The sequence below is a fragment of the Cibotium barometz genome, chromosome 21, assembly GCF_041138505.1.
Source record: "Cibotium barometz isolate CiBa-2024 chromosome 21, ASM4113850v1, whole genome shotgun sequence".
Lineage (NCBI taxonomy): Eukaryota > Viridiplantae > Streptophyta > Polypodiopsida > Cyatheales > Cibotiaceae > Cibotium > Cibotium barometz.
Genome location: NC_141066.1, coordinates 14336467 through 14357003, shown reverse-complemented (window position 1 = coordinate 14357003; position 20537 = coordinate 14336467). Strand labels below are relative to the sequence as shown.

The window sequence follows — 20537 nt, the reverse complement described above, 5'->3', positions numbered from 1 at the left end:
TTTGAGGATCATCAGATCGAGTTGGGAAAAACCTCCCATTAAGTCTCCCTATCACATATCCAAGGCATCAGTGGTGGGTGAGTTGGAAGAATAATAGTTAGCTTAGTTACTTTGGGCTAGATTTATCTAGCCCTCATCCTTGTCGTTTGTGCTGCACCACCAACCTTGGTTTTTTAGAAGAAGAATAAGACCGCACATCTATGTATGGACTACATGGCATTAAATAAGTTAACTATCAAGAACAAGTTCTTGATGCTCAAGATTGTGTATATTTTGGATCATCTCAATGGTGTAAAGTCTTTTACAAAGATAGATCTAAAGATTGGTTTATCACCAAGTCCAGATCTTTGAGGATGACATTTCCCACGGCATTTAGGATAGGACATGGCCACTACAAATTTGTGGTGATGCTATTTGGACTCATCAGTGCACTAACAACATTTAACAAGATGATGTCCAAGATGTTCAGAGAGCTCATTTTGGTACGTGTTTATTCATACTTTTGGATAACATCCTTATCTTTTCTACTACCACTATAAAAAGCAACATGAGAAACATGGGCATGATGTGATGAAGGTCTTGCAAACTTTGTGAGACAATGAGCGCTACATCAATGCAGAGAAGAGCATATTTGGAGTACATGAAGTCTCCTACCTAGGCTATGTTGCTATCAATTCTAATGGTATCCACTTTGACCCCAAAAAGTATCAGGGCATACTGGCTTGGGAAGTTTTGAACATGGCTCAGGAGATCAAATCATTTATGACCTTTTTGAGGCCTATAGTTCACACATGGACAAGTTTTTTGAACTTGTAGCACCTCTCATATATCTGGTCAAGGGGGTGAAGACACATCGACATAAAGTGCTTATTTACGAGAAAGATTCTTGAGGCATTTCATGCATTGAAGAAATTGGTCTTAGAAGGACTATTCTTAGCTGACATCATGGAATGAACACCATATTAGGGAATATGGGAATTTTCCACAAGTTTGGGACACATGGTCAAAAGTTTGGATTAACCATAACTTGAACACCACTAATCCAAAATGAGCGCCTTATAGCTCTTTTGATTCCATTTTTCAAGCACTTTCCAACGATAGGTCATATGATAGGGTTTTGAGAAACTTACAAACATGTTATCCATGTCCCCTTTTTTAAGTATTTAAAAATGGGAATTGGGAAATTCCCAAATTCACTAATATGGTGTTAATGACCCATTCGAGGTTATTATTAATGCTAGCAATATTTCTAATGGATTTGTTTTATAATAAGATGGAAAGGGACATATTTCAGCCAAAAATACAGGAAAAATTTGAATTCTACTGAAAAGAAATATTTAGTATATATGACAAGGCATTATTAGGGGGATGATCACAACACTCAAGCATTGGAAGCCTTTACTTAAGATGGAAGACCAATGGCATATTACAGCCAAAAATTGAATGTTACCGAAAAGAACTATTCGGTATATGACAAGGTGCTATATTGAGAGTGATCATAACACTCAAGCATTGGAAACTTTTTCTATATGGAAAGGGAATTCATAATAAAGACCTATCACCAGACCATTCCTAGTGCCCAATGAAGTGATAGGCACTTAAATGGTTATAGACCATGCCTAGTGCCCAATGAGTGCCCAATAAAGTGCTAATAGACTTTGCCTAGTGTCCAATGTCATAGACAAGCCATGTGGAGTTAAGCATTGGAAACCTTTTCTATATGGAAAGGGAATTCATAATAAAGACCTATCACCAGACCATTCCTAGTGCCCAATGAAGTGATAGGCACTTAAATGGTTATAGACCATGCCTAGTGCCCAATGAGTGCCCAATAAAGTGATAGGCATTTAAATGCTAATAGACTTTGCCTAGTGCCCAATGTCATAGACAAGCCATGTGGAGTTAACTTTTCTAGTAGTTTGGAGACATGGTTGGCTATGTACCTAGTAAACATAACCTTTTTGTTGATTCTCTTAGGTGTAAGACCACCATTCAAATCATTAAAGAGACCATTGTGCTTGAGATTTAAGGTAAAGATTTGGATAATATGATGGCACAATATATAGATTCTCTAGAATTTAGAGCTTAGTACTAGTTCAAAAAACTAGCAGGACACTATATAGCATTAAGGTTGGCTGATTGCTATGTGTTCTATGGGAGAAAAGAGAAACACTTCTTCACGATGACCATGAGTCTCTTTTTGGGGTGTAAGAGGATACATGTGGTTTATATAAGAGAACAACCACAAGAAGTAGGATATTTCTCAGCACAAATATTTGTAACTCAAATTGTATAATAAAAGAGATAGAGAAGAATATACTATTATTAAATTGATACAATAGATGGCAAAGCCTCACACCCATGCGCACCTATGTGAAGAGAGATTTGATGGTTGATTTAGAATTGCTAAGACATAGACTATATATTAGTGGAAGTCCTACAATAGATGGAAAATCCCCATACCCATGTGCTCATGTGAAGAGAGCTTTGATTACTAAAATCTAGAAATGCTGAGATAGAGATTGTATGCTGGTAGAAGCTAGGGAGTAAACTCATAGTGATGACTGATGAACTAGGCATGTATCACGGGGTGGCCATGACATAACCACGTAGGTCTACAGTCATAGTTGATGCCACCATCCTATAGTGTAAACTTGGCCCATAAAGATGTACTAGTAATGTGTTGGGCCATGTTCACGACCTTCAATATTAAAGTAGGGTGTCCAAGAGTAAAGTCTACCTACTCCATGTGTGGACTATTATGAAATAACAGTCCAATGTCACATGTAGCCTATTTTGGCATTGTGCCAAATCTAGTTTTAGCCATCTCTAAACCATTTGGCCTCATATGCCACCTTCTCTTTTGAATATGAGGATGCTGGGAAAGCCATGGATACTCCTTATAATGGGGGTGTGTGTACAAACATGAGCTAGTCCCACTGCCTCGATAATACAATATGGGGGTGGAGCATTAATATTCAATAAGGGGTCATCAACGATATCAATAATACCTTGGATAAGATGGAAAGATCATTTTACTAGCCCAAGTTTACTAGCCAAAATTCTCTCAAGTCATATAGTCGTGACCCAACATCAAAATGAGAACATTATCTTCCATTGGTTCCTCACATTGGTTCAAGCTATCCTCAATATAGCACTCATTCATCTAATATTAGTCGACTCAACATTTGGCCACTATTTCTTGTCTCTTCTTTGTGAGGATGGTTTCACCATTATTAGAGGCCAATAAGACTACATAGACTTGTATGTCCTTGAAACATACCCCAAACATCATGGTATTCTATAATAGTAATCTACAGAACAACATCTTAACCTGCTAGTTTATGAGCATTATCTTCCATTGGTTCAAGCTATCCTCAATAACAATAATTCATCTCGTATTGTTTGACTGAACATTTGGCCATTGTTTCTTGTTTCTTCTTGCGAGGATGGTTTCATCTTATTCTATGGATAGTGGTCCATGATAGTAGTCTACACAACAACATCTTAACCTGCTAGTTTATGAACATCATGTTCCATTGGTTCAAGCTATCCTCAATAACACTCATTTTAGTATTGGTCGACTCAACATTTGGCCACTATTTCTTGTGTCTTCTTGTGAGGATGGTGTCAACATCATTAGAGGCCAATAAGACTACATAGACTTATATGTCCTTGAAACACCCCAAAAGATCATGGTATTCTATAATAGGAGTCTACACAACAACATCTTAACCTAATAGTTTATCTAAAAATTATTGGGCCACATAGAGTAAACCACAATTAACAGACATGGTCATTAAGTACTTTCCCACAAAAAAGAAAGGCCTTCAAAATTCAACAACAACTTAACCTGCCAGTTTATCAAAAAACTTATTAAGCAATAGAGTAAACCTCAATTGGCATACATTTATACATTCAACGTATTCTCTAAGTAAATTTAGTGTGCATTGCTATATGAAGCATATGATGACAACTATATGGTGTATGTAGCTTTGCCATGATGACATCGACCATTTAATACATATACTCATATATGATCATTGATGACCATCGTAACCTTTCACCCTCCTCTGAACAATCAAAGGGACTAATGAATCGTATCCCCCATTATAGAGTTCCTTTTACATATTGAACATGTGTGAGACTAGAAACATGTCACCATTTGGCCATAACTACTATTAGCTTAGCTTAGGGACATGCATAGTCCATAGTGAAGAGAAAGGTCCTAGAGTGTTGCAAAAGTATTCTTTCAAATGAAATAGAGAAGCGATTACTTAAAATGCTTATTGCAATTTGCAAAAATGATAAACAAGAAATAGACAGATAGCGATAGCACAAAACACACCCGATTATGTCCCAACCATCCTCTTATTAAGGGCCCCCACTTGTTCCTAGGTGTATTTGCTTATGTATTGCAAGATATAAATGAAGTGCAATATTGACTTACTGTCCAAATAGAGAGACACCTTACAGACTTTTTTGGCTGAATGGAAGCTCTCACTTGGGGCTATTTGGGGCACCTTTAGGCTACATTTTATCTCTATATATACCTTGATGCTGTAGATGTCTGATGACCGATATATTACATTTCTTGCTGCTTTAGGCTACCTATATAGTGTGAATTTTTCTCTAATGAATGACCTTCTTGATGACCTACATTTTAGGATTACAATCTAGCTGGACAACCTTTTATGCTCTCCTTAGATGATGCAGATATGGTTGATCTCTATGCTTCCCTTAATATTACAAGCTACCTTATGCAAGCTATTTAAGGTTCCTCTTCATACTTTGGCTTACCCTTAAGCTCATAGGTTGCAAGATGATTTATTCCCTTGGATGATTACTCTTATAAAGGAATAAAGAGCTAGGATTTCACTCAAAAGATGTTACCTTAAGGTCTCTTTACATAGGCAACTTCCATCAACCCAATAATTGGTCCAGCTTTGCCTCTTTTTGGTCCACATCACACCAAGGGTACCCATGGGCTGGCCCATGGCACCCCCCTAAAGATAAGATTTGACACATTTTCCTAATACTTGAACATAGACTTGACATAGACTTGGGCTTCTTCAAGTAACCAACCAAATAGTCTAATATGTGCCTGGTTGGGCTAGTATAACATTATACAACTTGCAAAGAGGGTTACATACACTTGTGCTACATATCCTAAACCTAGATGGTGATTGGCGACTTGTCCCTTAGACTTTAGAAAAGGTAACTAACTATCCTAGACGCTATAGAATGTCCATGTGGCACCCCTCGTGCTTAACTTGTTGGTAGGATCGACAACCACTTTTAGATAATCTACCCAAAAAATGATGGATATTTCTCAAAGAAGTCCTTTTCCAACCACACCGCTTTTTGGGTACCCTGGTCTTTGAACTTGGTCAAGAATTATTGCTTCTTTTGAATCGATGCCATGTTTAAATTGCTACAATTACACCACTTTTTTGGGATCTAGGATCTTTAAATCACTGATGCTGTTTAATTGTTCATCATTCAAGATCTCCAAACAAGGAGGAGTGCCCTAAAAGAACTTCAACTAGCTAATATGGAAAAACATCATTCATAGACCAATTTTCAATCAAAGCTTCATGGGAGACATTCTTTAACAATTGGAAACATATGACTCTATGAGGTTATGCTAATGGAAGAATAGAAGTAATTAAGCACTACTTTAACCAAATGCAAAAATTACTCCCACTTACTTTCACTGTCATTCATGCAACATTTAAGCACATCAAAGGCCAACTGTTATAGATCTTTGTATATGGATGAAAAGCATTCAAAAATTGAACTTTAGACTCGAACAAGGCACACTAAAAATGCAAAGTAAGTTTAGCACCCCTATTAGAAATAATAGTACAAGGCAAACCACATCCTAATGCTTAATGAAAAGCCTAGCTACATCTTATTGGTTTTATAGGGTATAAACATACCAAACTTGCTTAAATGATCAACAATGGTCAAATATGTTTTCTAAAATTCAAAGTAAGTTTAGCATCCCTATAAGAAATAATAATATGAGGCAGACCACATACCAATTCTTAATGAAAAGCCTAGCTACATCTCATTAGTCTTATAGGGTAGAAACATACCAAACTTGCTAAAATGATCATTTATGGTCAAACCCTAAGTGTTTTATGGCAACCTACACACTGGGAAGGAGAGTAGTGATAAAGTCCCATTAATATACACTGAAAAAGTCCTAGAATAGGCAAGGGCTAAAGTAAGCTGCCTTGTTGCTTCCCATGGGGACCCTTAACTTTTTGGCAAATATCATGCTTGGACAGATAGTGAAAGACATCTTGCCTCACCTTAGTCTAGTAAAAATGAAACTTAAGCTTCTCCAATGTGCATTCTCGGATGTGACCACTAGGTAATGACGTTATGCATGTCATGGAGAAGATGTGGCTGCATGCCTTAAGAACACAAAGATGGTTCTTATATAAGAGCCACCCATTATTTATGATGAAATCATATGACTATATGACCTTTCTATATCTTTCGCCCATGAAATCATAGAGATTTATGGTTTCTATAGCTTTTTCCCACTGAGTATCAAACTTGCTTGACCCCTAATACTGCCCATGCATCTCATGAAGACCATTCTCCTCCTTGAGGTCTAGTAAGGTGGAAAACTTGTGGGATAATTGATGTAGCTCCTTTAACCATACTATATAGCACAAGTACTAGGCTAGAAACATTATGCTTAAAGTAGGAGCTACATAATATGTTAAAGAGAGAGCTATGTATCAAATTATTATTCATTGAAGATTAAAGTGCTTGCTAATGGCCTAAGCTTTATTAGAGCACTAGTTGATGATGATGACTTGGTGTCTACCACATTGAATAGGCTTGGAAAAGATTATAAGTAATTTTAGACTTCTATCCAAACTCGAAAAAATTTCCCTAGCTTTGAAGGCGTATGGTATGTTGATTCTCCTGCCTCTAACCACATGATCAACCATGGAGAGTGGTTTAGAGAATTGAAGGAATTGAAAAAACCAAGCTATGTAGAAATAAGTGATGATATCACACACCACCCTGTTGTAGATGTTGGTAAAGTTCCTTCATCTCTATATGATAGAAAAATGATGTACCTTACTAATGTGCGCAAACACAACAAATAAGGGTCAACAAAAGTGAGGTTTAACCCTCATGGATGTGGGAGACTTCAATAACCAGTGCTACTTTGTTGCAATGGGAAAGAGAGTTGGCAAAATGTTTATATGAATGCAAGTATGCCTGAAGTGAAGGATGCAATTTTTTCACGTGGTACATGTGTGATTGTCGATATTGATATTTGACCTAATGCATTGGACATGTTTTAGGTTGAAAAAAGTGCAAGCCCCAAAATTTGTTATGGGTTTGCCAAAATTTAAGGTGGATGGAATGTATAAAGTATGCGAAGCAAGCCAATTGGGCAAGCAAGCTAAGCATGCATTTTCGAGAATGATAAGAATGTAAGCCAAACACCTTTGGATTTGGTACACTCCACATGTTTGGGCAAGCAGTTTAATTCACATCAATCAAAGGATTCCATTATTATTTGACCTTCATTAATGATCACACTAAGAAAGTGTAATCATTAATCATGAAAGGATTCCGCTAGTGGTTGGCATTAATCAAAGCATTCCACTACTACTACGTGTCGATATATTTCATGAAAGAGAAGAGTGAAGTGTCTACTCACTTTCAAACCTTCAAAGGTATGGTAGAGAAAGACAAAGGCATGCATATAAAATGCCTGGGGTAACCGATCACACAGGGGGGAATATTTCTCCAATGAATTTAGTGATTATCTAAGAGAGCATGGGACAAAGTGGCAGTTTACATAAAAGTACACCTTGTAGAAAATGGGGTTGTAGAAAGGGAGAAGAACAAACACATTACAGAAGTTTCTTATGCACCGATGAGTGAGAAAGGGATGCTCACTATTTTTGGGTTGAATCAATAGCAAGTATAATTTGTATCTTGAATGGTCACTATTTTTGGGTTGAATCAATAGCAAGTATAATTTTGTATCTTGAATAGGACACCCACTGCAGTAGCAATTCATGGCATGATGTCTAAACAAAAGTTCATGTAAGAGAGTGGGACATGAGGTGGCTAGTTGGGCGGACACACTTTAGTAAGTGTGCATGGACATGGATAAGTGACTATATAAGTCAACTTTTGGTAGTGTGTACACATTTTTTTGGACATAATACACTTTTGCAGCTTTGATCTCCTTGCTTTCATGGCTTGCTTCATGGACATGTGCACACTCCATGGTTGACTGTTGAACTTTGTGGTATTCCAAGCCTAGAGCACCCTGTGCGGACTCACGTTTGAGTTTGAATCTTCTCCCACCCAAATCCCTTCATTATAATTGGTATTAGAGCTCCATGTTTGATCCTAATGGCATGATTTTTTTATTTTTTTATTTTTTTTTGATATTTTCCCTAACTTCTGACATGATGTTTCAAATGCAAAGCTCTTTTCATTCCATGTTGCAACTACAAATGGGATTGAAGGATATGATGTGTGAGTTTGGGCAACAAATGGCACAAATGGTTGGGCAAAATATTGAAAGCATGTGCAATCTCTTGGAGCGTAAGCTTGATGGGATTCAAGCTAATATGTAATCAGTCCACGGTCCCCATAGTGCATGGGAATGTTAATCAAGAGGGAAACAAACTATGGAAGTGGAGCATATTCCCGATTCTTTAAGGGTGCAACAAATGGCATCTAAAGGGGTAGCTCAACATGGTTTTAGTAGTGGCTTCATGGTTTTGGCAAGGGTTACACATATGCCCTCTCCTCAAAAAGGGAATGGAAATAACCATGTGTTGCCTAGAGGTATGCACAATGATGGTGTTACAAATGGATTTGGTTATGCAAGTGTGTTGCCTAATGTGGATGGATTGGATCATGAAGAAATTCATGTATTTGGAGATGGGAATATACATAGGAATGTACGTGGCAAATCACATGCTCATGGTCATGATGTATATCATGCAAATGGAAGAGGTGAAACACATGCCATGAGAGATACAAAGGATAAGAATGTGCTTGCTAAGTTCAAAGGGATTGATGCTTCCATTGATGAGCTTGATGAATGGATTAGCAAAATGGAAGATTACTTCTTCTTAAATCCTAGAAAAGAAAGGGCCAAAGTGCAGTTTGCAGCTTTACATCTTGAAGACTATGCTCATACTTGGTGGAGAAGCTTGGAAAAGAATAGCCGTGTGTTCTATACATGGGTTGATTTCAGAAATGAAATGCTTGAAACCTTCTCTTCCAAGCTTGAGAAGAAAATAATGGTTGGGAATTGGTATGATCTCGACCAAGAAGGCACACCTGTGAAGGGTCACACCCTTACACATGGGTCACTATCAAAGGACATGTCTATTCATTAAAAGGCACACCCCTAAGTCCAAAGGACATAACCGTTGATTCAAGAGCCACACCCCTTCCCAGGGATGTGTCTCTTCACTTGTACCCTTTCGGTCTCTATTTAAGAAAGGCCCCTGTCTCAATGCAAACATCTCATCTCACCTCAATCTTTCTATCAACATTTGTGTTATGTTTGTTAATTAAGTCTTAATCATGTTAATAAAGCTATAAAAGCTTTACAGTGGTATCAGAGCAAACTTTTTTCCACCCTGTGAGATGCCTAAACCCTAACCCTAACCTTAAAATCAGTCCAAACCCTAACCCTAAAATCAGCCTGTGCCCAAACCCTAAAATTGGGTGTAGCAAGTGTTGAATGGAAGAGCAGGAGAGAATGCCCCATTTAATTTTACCCGATTTTGCTAATTTTGTATTTTTTCCCAATTTCATCCAAAAAAACGATGGGAAGCAGAGACTCACACCAAGGTTCCATCGAAGTGCTTATAGGCTACCTGTACTCTACTGGAGGTCTTGAGTGCATCCTTTCGTGCTGAATATCTCTCCAAGCAAGGGGCGCCACCCTTCATTCTCTACAGCCATGCCTCTTCACGTTTTCTTTTAAACGTGACGTTTCACATCAAAAAATATAAAAAAAAACAAGCAGCCTTATAACTTAAGGCTTATAATCAAGCCTTATTATATACGTGGCTTTCACCAACCACGTGAAGCAGTCGGCAGCCAGCATCGAACGGCCACCCGCCAGCGAAGGAAACCCGCCTAGTGACCAGCGCACACACCAAAAAAAAAAAGAAGAACCCGACGGTCAGCCGTTGCGACCAGCACATTTTTTTTTAAAGAGAACCCAATGACCAGCTTCCAGCACCTTTTCAAAAAAAAAAAACCCCATACATTTACCTTACGGGTTCCTACGAAATGGCGCCTGCCTTGGTCGTCTATGCGCCTGCTGCCTCCCTTCCTTAAAAAAAAAAGCAGCCTTCTTCATTGTTGCTAGGCTCCTACAGTCTATGTTGGTGTTTTTCACGGCTTGACGGCTACGACCTTGGTCCTTCTCCAGCAAAACTATTTATTATGACATTCACAGCAACAAGCTGCATTCCAACGGTTTGAAGCCATGTTCCATCAACAACCAAAAGCTCGTATCGATGAGCTCAACATGTTTCTCAACAAAAATTCTCTCACCCTAAGCATGGTTCTTCAGAGACAACCAGACACAAAGTATCTTCGTGCGAGCAATGCAAGCCTCAGCATGGATATTCTTGGAAATGTTACGGTTCTAAGCAACCAACTTCTTATTGGAATCATCAACAACAAAAGCAGCAACATGAAGCTTCCAAAGGATCACATCTTGGAAAGAAATCAGCCATATCAAGATGGGCTTACTTAGTGGCACGTGTGTCCGACCCTAGTCGAGTACTCGATCGTGAACGCCGCGACGTTGGACAAGTTTCCCCTCGCGAGCAATGCCCTACATTCAAGTCCTTGCAAGCTCTTGATGGCAGCGTTGAAGACTTACTCATTCTCACGTTGTGCAAGAGGATCCTTGAGAGGTCTAAGAGGCACAAACAACCTCAACCTCCCCCTTCTACATTGGAAGCCTTAATACCTGCTGAGAAAGCTGAAGATTCAGAAGATTCTGGTACATGTGTGAAAATACAATGTCCACAGCTCCTTTTCTTAACGTGACCCAGGCAGAAGCAATAGCCTCGTCACTGCCCGTGCAAAACAGAGTCTTTGTCTTTGACCAGATACCTGACGCCGTGGTGAGGATGATTCTTCTTAAAAAATGAAGACTCCAGTCTTTACCTTTAGTGGTGCAAAGGATAAATCAGCTGCTGCAGACTCTTGCAGCATGTCTTCAGTCACTGCAAATGAATCTTTGGACATAACTTGTCCCGAGAACAACTTTCTAAGCAAAGATAAGCATATGGAAGATATTTCTTCTTCATCTACGACAACCCTTAAAGACATCCATGTTACAGACAAGCCAATGGAATCCCTTTCAGATTTCCAAATGATGGTCACTAACCAAATGCAAAGTTTGGTAACACAATCCTTGATATTGGAGATTCAAGATAGTTTGCTTATGGTTTCTCTAAAGGCAAATGAAGATTCAGTCTTTTCTTGGACAAAGTTTAAAGTTACCAATGATGTTAACAAAAGTTCTACTCAAGTTACAGATATGATTCTCATGCTTTTGGTAAAGATGAGACAAGTTGCAGATGCACTTAATATTCAGTTTGGTATATGCAAGATTGTTATGGTCAACAATAATGCCATGACATGGGATCTAGCAGCTAGAGCTTTGGATGTAGAAGCAATTCAATCATTTCCCCTCTTGAGTCTCAACAACTACCCCTGAGTCTTATTTTAAGTGGGAGGGAATGTCACGATTGTGACTAACTCTCTTAATCTCTCCTTAATTGCTCCTTAATCCCTTATTAACTGAAAGGACACCTGTGAAGCGTCACACCCTTACACATGGGTCACTATCAAAGGACATGTCTATTCATTAAAAGGCACACCCCTAAGTCCAAAGGACATAACCGTTGATTCAAGAGCCACACCCCTTCCCAGGGATGTGTCTCTTCACTTGTACCCTTTCAGCCTCTATTTAAGAAAGGCCCCTGTCTCAATGCAAACATCTCATCTCACCTCAATCTTTCTATCAGTATTTGTCTTATGTTTGTTAATTAAGTCTTAATCATGTTAATAAAGTTATAAAAGCTTTACATATTGTGTGCAGTTTTTGAAGCTTATCATCCATGTGGATGGGGTAGACAAGTACTATAAGATAGCCAAGTTCATTCATGGGTTGCAACCATGCATAAGGGCTGATGTTAGTGCTTAAATGCCAAAGATTTTTTGTGATGCCATGACTTTGGCTAAGGTATATGAGCCCAAATACCATCTTGGCACTGGTCATAGCACTCCTAAATCCTCTTCCAAAGTTTCAACTATGGATCATACCAGTGGAGGGACATCATATTCTCCTTCTTCCACTTCAATTATACCTATGTAACCCATTGTTTTTAGCTCTGTACAGCATGCAAGATCAAAGGGTAATGCATTGGGTGTGCACAAGAAGGTGCGTCAAAGGGAGATGCAAGTGGGAAGTCAAATGTTGGGAATGCCAAACTTGTGGTCAAAGAGTTGTCCACAGACGAGATTAAAGACAAAAGAAAGAAGGGATTATATTTCCAATGTGGGGAAAGGTGGACACCGATCATAGGGCTCATTGCAAGTATTGTTGGGTCAAGTTGAACATAATCATAGACTTGAGTGATGAAGAGGACGCAAAGGCAAATGAAGAGGAGAGCACTAATGAGAACTCCGGCACGGGAGTCTACCGAACTTGGTTTTTTAACCTGGGGAGGAGGAGCTCTTCTTGATTGGCACACTTAGATGATGGATGGGCTGATTTGTATGGCTCTTTGGGTGGCATGTGGAATCATTATAGTTCAATTCTAGATAATTAGATTTTTAAAAGTGTTTGGTGTATTGCTTATATACGCATACTATAGATGAGGTGAGAAGTTAGATAGATCCCAAGGTAGAAAAATATATATTCATTGGTTGATCCCTTGAGTAGAAAGGTTATAGATGCTCTAGCCCCACTATACATAAGATTTAGGTGAGTAAGGATATTGTGTTTAATGAGATAAGTAACTGGTATATATGACACTAGTGAAGAAATCTATGGAGGTTGAAGCAAAAAATAAGATGGGTGAACAAGAGGTGAGCTTGCAGTGCTTTGTCCTGCCCCTCTGCTGCGCCCGCCTGCCCATTGCTGCCTCCGCCTGTCCCTTTGCTACCCTCGCCTGCCCATTTGCAGCCCCTCGCCTGCCCCTCTGCTGCCCTTGCCTGCCTTCTTCATCCCCTGCATGCCCTTCTGCTACCACATTCTCCAAACAAACTCCTGAAGAGAGGGCCAGAAGGCAATAAAAAACTCCATAGCTAACCCATCCCAGCCAGGAGACTTCTCTCTCCCTAGTCTTAGGAGGGCCTACCAACATTCCTGCATTTCAATGTCCCTTTCCAGCTAATTAGCTCTATTAGAGTCCATACTCTTGTTAACCTATTCCAGCCAGAAGCTTGGTTTCAACTTGGACCCTTCTATCTGAAAGATCCTCCTTAAGACTGAGAGTTGATCCTAAATACCATTAGGGGAGAACGAAGCTCATTTTGGGGCCTTTTTCCCAAAACAAAAAACCCCTCTCCACCAATCAGAGAAAGGCCAACGTAATGTTGGGGAAATTGCGAAAACAAAGTAAAATTCACCCCCAAAAAAAAGAATCAAATTTTATTGAATATACAACTGTTTGCATTCAATGAAGAGATCCTTTTCGATTCTGACAGAATTATTCTATTGTGAGTGCAGTTATATCATCAAAGACACAAAAAAGGCTCCCCTCAACCAGTTTTCTCGCTTTCGAACAATGTTTTCCTCTAGCTTCTTCAATTTTCTATACTCTACCATCTCTTATTGTCTTGTGCTCTCAATAATGGCAACAAAAAACTATCACCGACCAGTTTGTGCAAAATGCTATGTAGAGCCAAATGTAGAGGATCAAAGAAGGGAAGTGAGTTCTTTACCCTGTCAACCCGCTTCTTCTTGGATTGATGTTAGGTGTTATTAGATAGTGTTGTACACTTACACAATTACGTCATGATGTGCTCCTAGAGATAAGAGGCAATGAGGAGATCAACAATTACACATTTGTTTACACATCATTACAAAAGTAGTTACATGAGAGTAGGTGATGGGACAGGCTCATCAGATTGTGGCTTTACTTGTGCAGATGATGGGAGAGGCACATCCTCTAGGAGAGGTTGATCCATGGGCATAGGCAAAGGCTGATCTTTTGGGAGAGGCTGATCCATGGGCAAAGGCATAGGCTAATCCTTAGGTAGGGGCTGTTCTTTTGGCACAATGGGAGAGGAGGTCAAAGGCTCAACTCCTGGCACAGGCTCATGCTCCAAGGGCTTACCCTCTTCCATGAACTCCTTTTGAGCAGCATTTTCATGTACCATGGGTGTGTTAAATGTGCGCCAGTCTCTTTATTCCTCTAGAGATTCACGTTTTGCCAGTCAGTGCACATATTTTATTATTTTTGTTGGATGCGCTTTCGATTTTGTGCATTTTGGAGATGATAAAAATAAAGAGATTGAGAATTTCTTACAGGGCCCCAAAATGAGTTCCAAATTCTTCTAATGTCCACCCATTTCTTGGCTATCAAACTCATCCCTTTTAACTCTTGCCCATTTTCATCTAATACCCTACCTACAACCTCCTTGCCTCTCAGCTTTTCAGCCAGCTTGAAGATGAGAAATGTTCCAAGAAGGAGGAGGTTAGGTATAAATGGAAACCTTCACTAACAAAAGGAGACTTGAGAATGCATTTCTTACAAAAAGGGCTAGGAAAGTCCTAGCTAGTTGGTTTTCTTTACCGTCAGTTGCTTGTTTCCAGCAATGTCCTAGTCGGTTTTCTTTAACGTGAGAATGTCCCTCGCCCCCACTCTCCCCACACTAAACGCATGGGGAAGTAGTAAGGTTTGTAATGGCCTCTTGATGGTGTTTGTGACTTGATATATATTATAATAGAGTGAAATTTCCACACACAAAAAAGTGAAGAAAAGGTAGGAAGTGTCGTGTTTTGAAGGGAGGTGACGTGTTGAATAATTATGTAACTAACTTGGGACGCGTGGAAGGAAGGAAGTTACTTTAAAGCGTGGTGTGCGCGTTCGATGTTAGAGCGCGTTGGATAGGAGCACGTGGAAGCTTAACTGAGAGTAACGAATCTTGCCTCCAAAACCTAAAGTCCCAGTCTCAATGGACACGACATTGCGCTCGTGACCTTTTCGATGCTCGACACGCAGCAACGCATCGTGGAAAGGCCAATTAAAATATCTAGGCTGTAGGATTGTGTCGTGTTGTGATTGGACGAAGCCTTTGCCGACATGGAAAGGATAGCTTATATAGTCAGACGTGGTCGTGGAGCGTTAGGGCAAAAAACACCACCCCCCACACACACGCACACGCACTCCTCCTCCTCCTCGCTCGCTCGCTCTCCCGGCGCGCTCCAAGTACCCATGTAACAGATTGGTCGCCCCCTTCACTCTTTGCAGCACAGTGCACACCCCCCCCCCCCCCCCCGCCTTGGACTCTTGGCCTCTATGGCCCCTCATCGCCCTGCTCCATCCCAGCTCTGGTCCAAATGGAAAGCTCACACAGAGATGCTTCGCTCTGCTCTCTCTGATCAGAAATCGTCCGCATCAACACCAACAGATCCTCACGATGATCAGCCACAAGCAGCCCAACTCGCTCACCCAGCTCTCCCCAACCCCCATCTTGCCCACCTCGTCTCCGCTTGCTTGCCGCTCTACAAGGACGCCTTTGACAGCGCACGCGAAACAAACCACACTGCTCTAGCAATAATCTCCGGTACAGTATACATTAATTATGAGCCCATTACTCTCCTAATTATCATAGCGTGCCAATTATTTATTCAACTCTCATTGATCGTATCCTAGCTGATGGACCGCATGATCATTTTGTATGGAATGTGGGCAGGTGCACGCTGTTCGCCTCTGGAGGCTGCCTTCATGTGGCTGGGAGGGTGGAGACCCACTTCGGCCATCACTCTGGTCTACTCTACGCTCGGTTTGAATGCTCACGAGATAATGTTGGTGGACAAGAGTTCTGTCCAAGCGCCAGAAACCAGTGCCAGCTACCTTAGCTACTGCAAGTCAAGCTCCACCATCAATCCCAGGCTCAAGCTTGAGCGATGTTCAGCTGGCAGCAGTAGAAGCCCTTGAAAAAAGCACCTTACAATACGAACTACACCTCTCCAACGAGCTCGCCACTTTGCAGGTATAATATCTTGAAACATGCCATCGACGTAGAGCTCTATATTGAACACTGTGCAGGTATGTTTTTTGATTTAGGGCTGTCTGGGGCTTGGGTTTGTGATCTGTTTTTGATCACAGAATGGGCAATGCGCAGATGCTTTTACCTGACCAGACCATGGCAGAGGCTCTTACAAACGACAGCTTCACAACCAAAGGCCGCGAGCTGATGGAAAGTAAGGTTGCCCATTTAGCGTACTTGTTTGCTGAAGCCAATCAGCTGCGATTGCACACCCTCGAAGAGCTGCTCAACTTATTGAATCCTATACAGTCGGCATTGTGCTGTGTTTCGGCTTTTGAGCTGGTTTATGCCTTAAAATCTCTCTATTGAAGTATTAATATGGCAGTAGGATTTGTGAGGATCTTTGTTGCGAGACAGTATATTTCATCTCTCTCTCTCTCTCTCTCTCTCTCTCTCACACACACACACACACACACACACACACAAGATAATTACAGATCAACACATAGAGGGCTACTAACAAAAGCACCTAGCTACGTACATTACTATGCATGCTCTCGTGTCATGACTAACTCCTAGAGGGCTTCTAACAAAAGCATGTAAAGATAGCACCTACGTGAAATCTGCTAACAGTACAAATTTTATTCCCTCTTACATATATAAGAGGATTCTAGATTCAAAAAGTGAAAAAAAAAAACCATACATAAGGGATTCTTTCAGTGACCCAAGTGAAGTATGAGAGCTATCCACATTCTACCCTTAGATTTACTACTATGTTCCAATACATGGGTGTGTGAAAATATATATAGAAGCCAATAGACTCTAGCGTGGCATACATTGAAGTTTTTGACAAGGTACTGGTAGACTCAACTCTAAATAAAGCCTTCTATCATCTCAAGCCCTCACTTTAATGAGAAAAAGGCAACCACGTCACATCCTGATTAGTGGCTATCAATGCCAAGTACTTTACATGGGCAGTAGTAGATATAGAAGAACCTTCCCCCCAAAAAACGATGGCAGGTACGATCGAATAAAAACGACATGGAAAAACACAAGAACATTCACTTGAAAAGTACAAAGTCCACAAGAATATCTCCCAACCAGTTTGACAACATTGGCAAATTATTTGGTAGTAGCTACCATGCTTGAGTTTTGAACGGGCATGCACTTTTTGGCATAAGAAATGTGCAAGAAAATTCTCAGCCGTCAAAAATTACATGTAAATGGTGAAAAACTTGCAAGCCTCATCCCTTTCCCATCACATTTGTTAGACAAGGGTGCCCGTCTTAAAAGCCAACCCTGGTGGCTACTATACAAGGTTGGAGAGAACGGTCATCCTTCCATCTTGAAGAGAACTACTAGAGCTTAAGAAAACAATCGCAACTTTCTAACTTGCATCAAATCTTTCTAACTTTCTAGCTTCCTAATAGCATGGGCTATCGAATCTTCATTTTTTAAGAAGGCATAGAAAACCTCCATTTTTAAATTTAAAATGGAATAAAAGAGAGAGAGAGCATTCTACATCAACACAATCAAAGTAACCACAAAGCACACGAAGAAAGGGAGAATTCTACATCAAATCAAAGTAACAGTAAAGCACAAAGCAACACTGAGAGCATTCTACAAAGTAACCGTAAAGCAACACTGATAACGAAGCATTGATGCCAAAGAAATCTCCAATTACAATGCAATAATGTACAATACAATAACACATGTGGAATAAGAATTTCCCATGCTTTCTCCAATGTTTCTCTAGAATCCTCACTTGGTATTTGTTATTCTAGCCTTTTATCAATTTTAACAATTGTCGAAAATCACTTAGTGACTCTTTCTTTACCAACATTGGAAGGTTACTTATTGATTGGTCTATTAATCAGAATCTACAAAGTTATACACTTCAGAAATATATACAAAGAAAAATATACACAAAGAGGTACCAAAGAAAATAAATTAATGAAAAAAGAAGATAAAAAGTATTCTCAATAACATACATCAAGGAGGCACAAAGCAACCATTGAAGTTTTACATTAATTTCTATTGTAAGTACTCTCTCACTAGGAGTACAGTGACCCATGTTACACTAACTTCTTCCCTTCACCACTAACATCCTAGTTTTGTTTCTTTCTTTGGAGTATAATGTGACATGTTCATCAACTCTCTCACAAACCACACTTTTTAACCCGAGAGGACATGATAGAGAATAGAGTATTTTAGACAAGATTATATTATAGACATACATTTGGTACATTGTTTGTCAGACCATTTTTGTTAGAAGCTTGGAGAAACCTGTTAGTCATAACCTCTATGGGGATGCCCATTATGTTATTTCGGGATATTTTATTTTGGATGCACCTTTTATTTAAATCATCTACGAGGATTAATGTATTTAATCAGCTGTGTGCACTGGTATGATGTCTACCAAGATTAATGTGTTTAATCAGCTATGTGTGCTGGTATGATCATAATTAATGTGTTTAAAAAGAACGAGCGGAGTTGATGAGTGGCACATGCATGAGAGAGTGGGTTAGTAGCCTATTAACTCCACACATGTAGTCACATGCCCCCAGTACATCGACGGGTGGTCGACAACTCAGGCCTTGCATGGCTAAGCTATCTAGTGGGTGGTGTTGTCAAGGAGAGGAAGAGGGAGCGAATGGATGGGGCAACTGGGATCCGGAGGCTGAGGAGGAGATGAAGCGTCGTGGTAAAGACATTGAGGCAGAGAGCTCCAAGAGGAAATGCGTGCCGGATTGGCTAAATGAGAGACTTTGTTTGCATGTTAAAAAGAAGGTATGTTTGAAGCTCAACTAGGAATTCGTTAGAAGCCACATAGGTATGTTCTCGATGTGCAATGTATTCGTTTTCTATCCGGGTAAACCTTCGTCCAAAGGGGAACTAAGAAGATAGCTTCAAGAGAGTATTATGCATCACTACAACACATTGTTTATAGCACCAAAATTTTGTTGTTGGGTAGCACCTATGGTAGCAAAATTTCACTTAATACTATAATTTCATTGCTAAACATCAAAAATAGCAATGAAATTACGTTGCTATTTTCGCTCAATGAAATTCCAGAGAGTTGTTGGATTCTCAATTTTAAAAATACATGCCACATACACACAAAAATGATATATAGATTAAAAAAAGCATCCATTAAAACCCTTGGAGCCATGTTTTGAGCAAAAAAAAAAAGAGTTGAAAACTTTTGAGAACCGAAACAATGTCAAGATCATGGCATCTTGTAATAAATCCATATATGTTACTTCATCAATCATGTCTATATCTAATGGAAGCTCAATGAAAAGATGGGACTCCATATCAATATCACTATCACGATCCAATGAAGCATTGTCATGATTGATAGGTGACTCATCATCTTCTTCAGATTGATGTTCCTCATTCATTGGACCCATCCAAAATGTTTTCTTCATCGTCTTCTTCCAATGAGCCGATTTGAGGTAGTACTTGCACATTATCCAGAGATTCGGCCTCCACATCTTGATCTTGAAAGATATGTTATGAATGAGGGGAAACTTGTATAACATACCACCACTTTGGATCAATTCAATCGGCGTGAAACATAACCTAATATCACAAAGCAAAGGGTTACACTTTTATTATCCTACATCAAGATTTAATTTGGGATTGGCTGGGTTACTAACCTGTTGACAATGTTGAGGTAGTATGAAGGTATCTTTCTCATCATTCCAAAACTTGGTGAAATCAATTTGAAAGAACCCATTTGGATGTTTCTTCATAGTTTCTTGAGCACCTCTAGATATCACCTTGAACCATTTGACATCAAAGATGAATAGACTAAATGCTCTCTAAATCCAAGAATATCCTGAATAGTTCCACAATACTCAAGATTGTCCTCTATGACATTGATATCATGTCTACTAGCTTGATTTTCTTTTAGAATCAACATGCTCCGAGTGAAAGTGCCTTTCCTCTGACCATATTGCATTATATAGTTTATACGAATATTAAACAAAAGTATGACATTTAGTATAGTGCATTAAACAAGGCATCTACGTGAGATAGAGATGAAGAATGTACTTACTTAAGGGTCACATTCTCTTGCATACTCATGCTCTTCTCTTGTGATCATCTCTCCATTTTGCGATGCCATCGATATTTCCATACAAAGCCATTCTATATTGATCACATTTGGTAGAGGTTCCAAGCTAGGCGGGAATGGCAAGCGTCTATTTGCTCTTCTAAAAGCTCTTCTGTCATCATTTCGTCTATTGATTGCATTCTTGTAT

At 39.6% G+C, this 20537-nt stretch overlaps 1 protein-coding gene across 3 annotated transcripts; it reads left to right on the top strand.

Moving 5' to 3' along the window:
- The first annotated feature begins 15408 nt into the window (after positions 1-15408).
- Positions 15409-16669, top strand: LOC147626881 (uncharacterized). Of its 3 annotated transcripts, none has more exons than XM_086815423.1 (3): positions 15409-15843; positions 15973-16272; positions 16389-16669. In XM_086815423.1, exons 1-2 carry the CDS (start codon positions 15576-15578, stop codon positions 16215-16217), a joined length of 513 nt encoding a protein of 170 aa, XP_086671549.1. In that variant the 5' UTR covers positions 15409-15575; the 3' UTR covers positions 16218-16272; positions 16389-16669. The 3 variants fall into 3 exon arrangements, with proteins under 3 accessions (XP_086671549.1, XP_086671551.1, XP_086671548.1); XM_086815425.1 differs by having other exon boundaries at positions 15973-16328; positions 16405-16669; XM_086815422.1 differs by having other exon boundaries at positions 15410-15843; positions 16405-16669.
- Positions 16670-20537: the final 3868 nt, after the last annotated feature.

Coding starts and splice junctions, on each gene's coding strand:
- LOC147626881 (XM_086815423.1), top strand. CDS start 15,576: ATGGCCCCTCATCGCCCTGCTCCATCCCAGCTCTGGTCCAAATGGAAA. Junction 15,844..15,972: donor TGCTCTAGCAATAATCTCCG/GTACAGTATACA, acceptor GAATGTGGGCAG/GTGCACGCTGTTCGCCTCTG.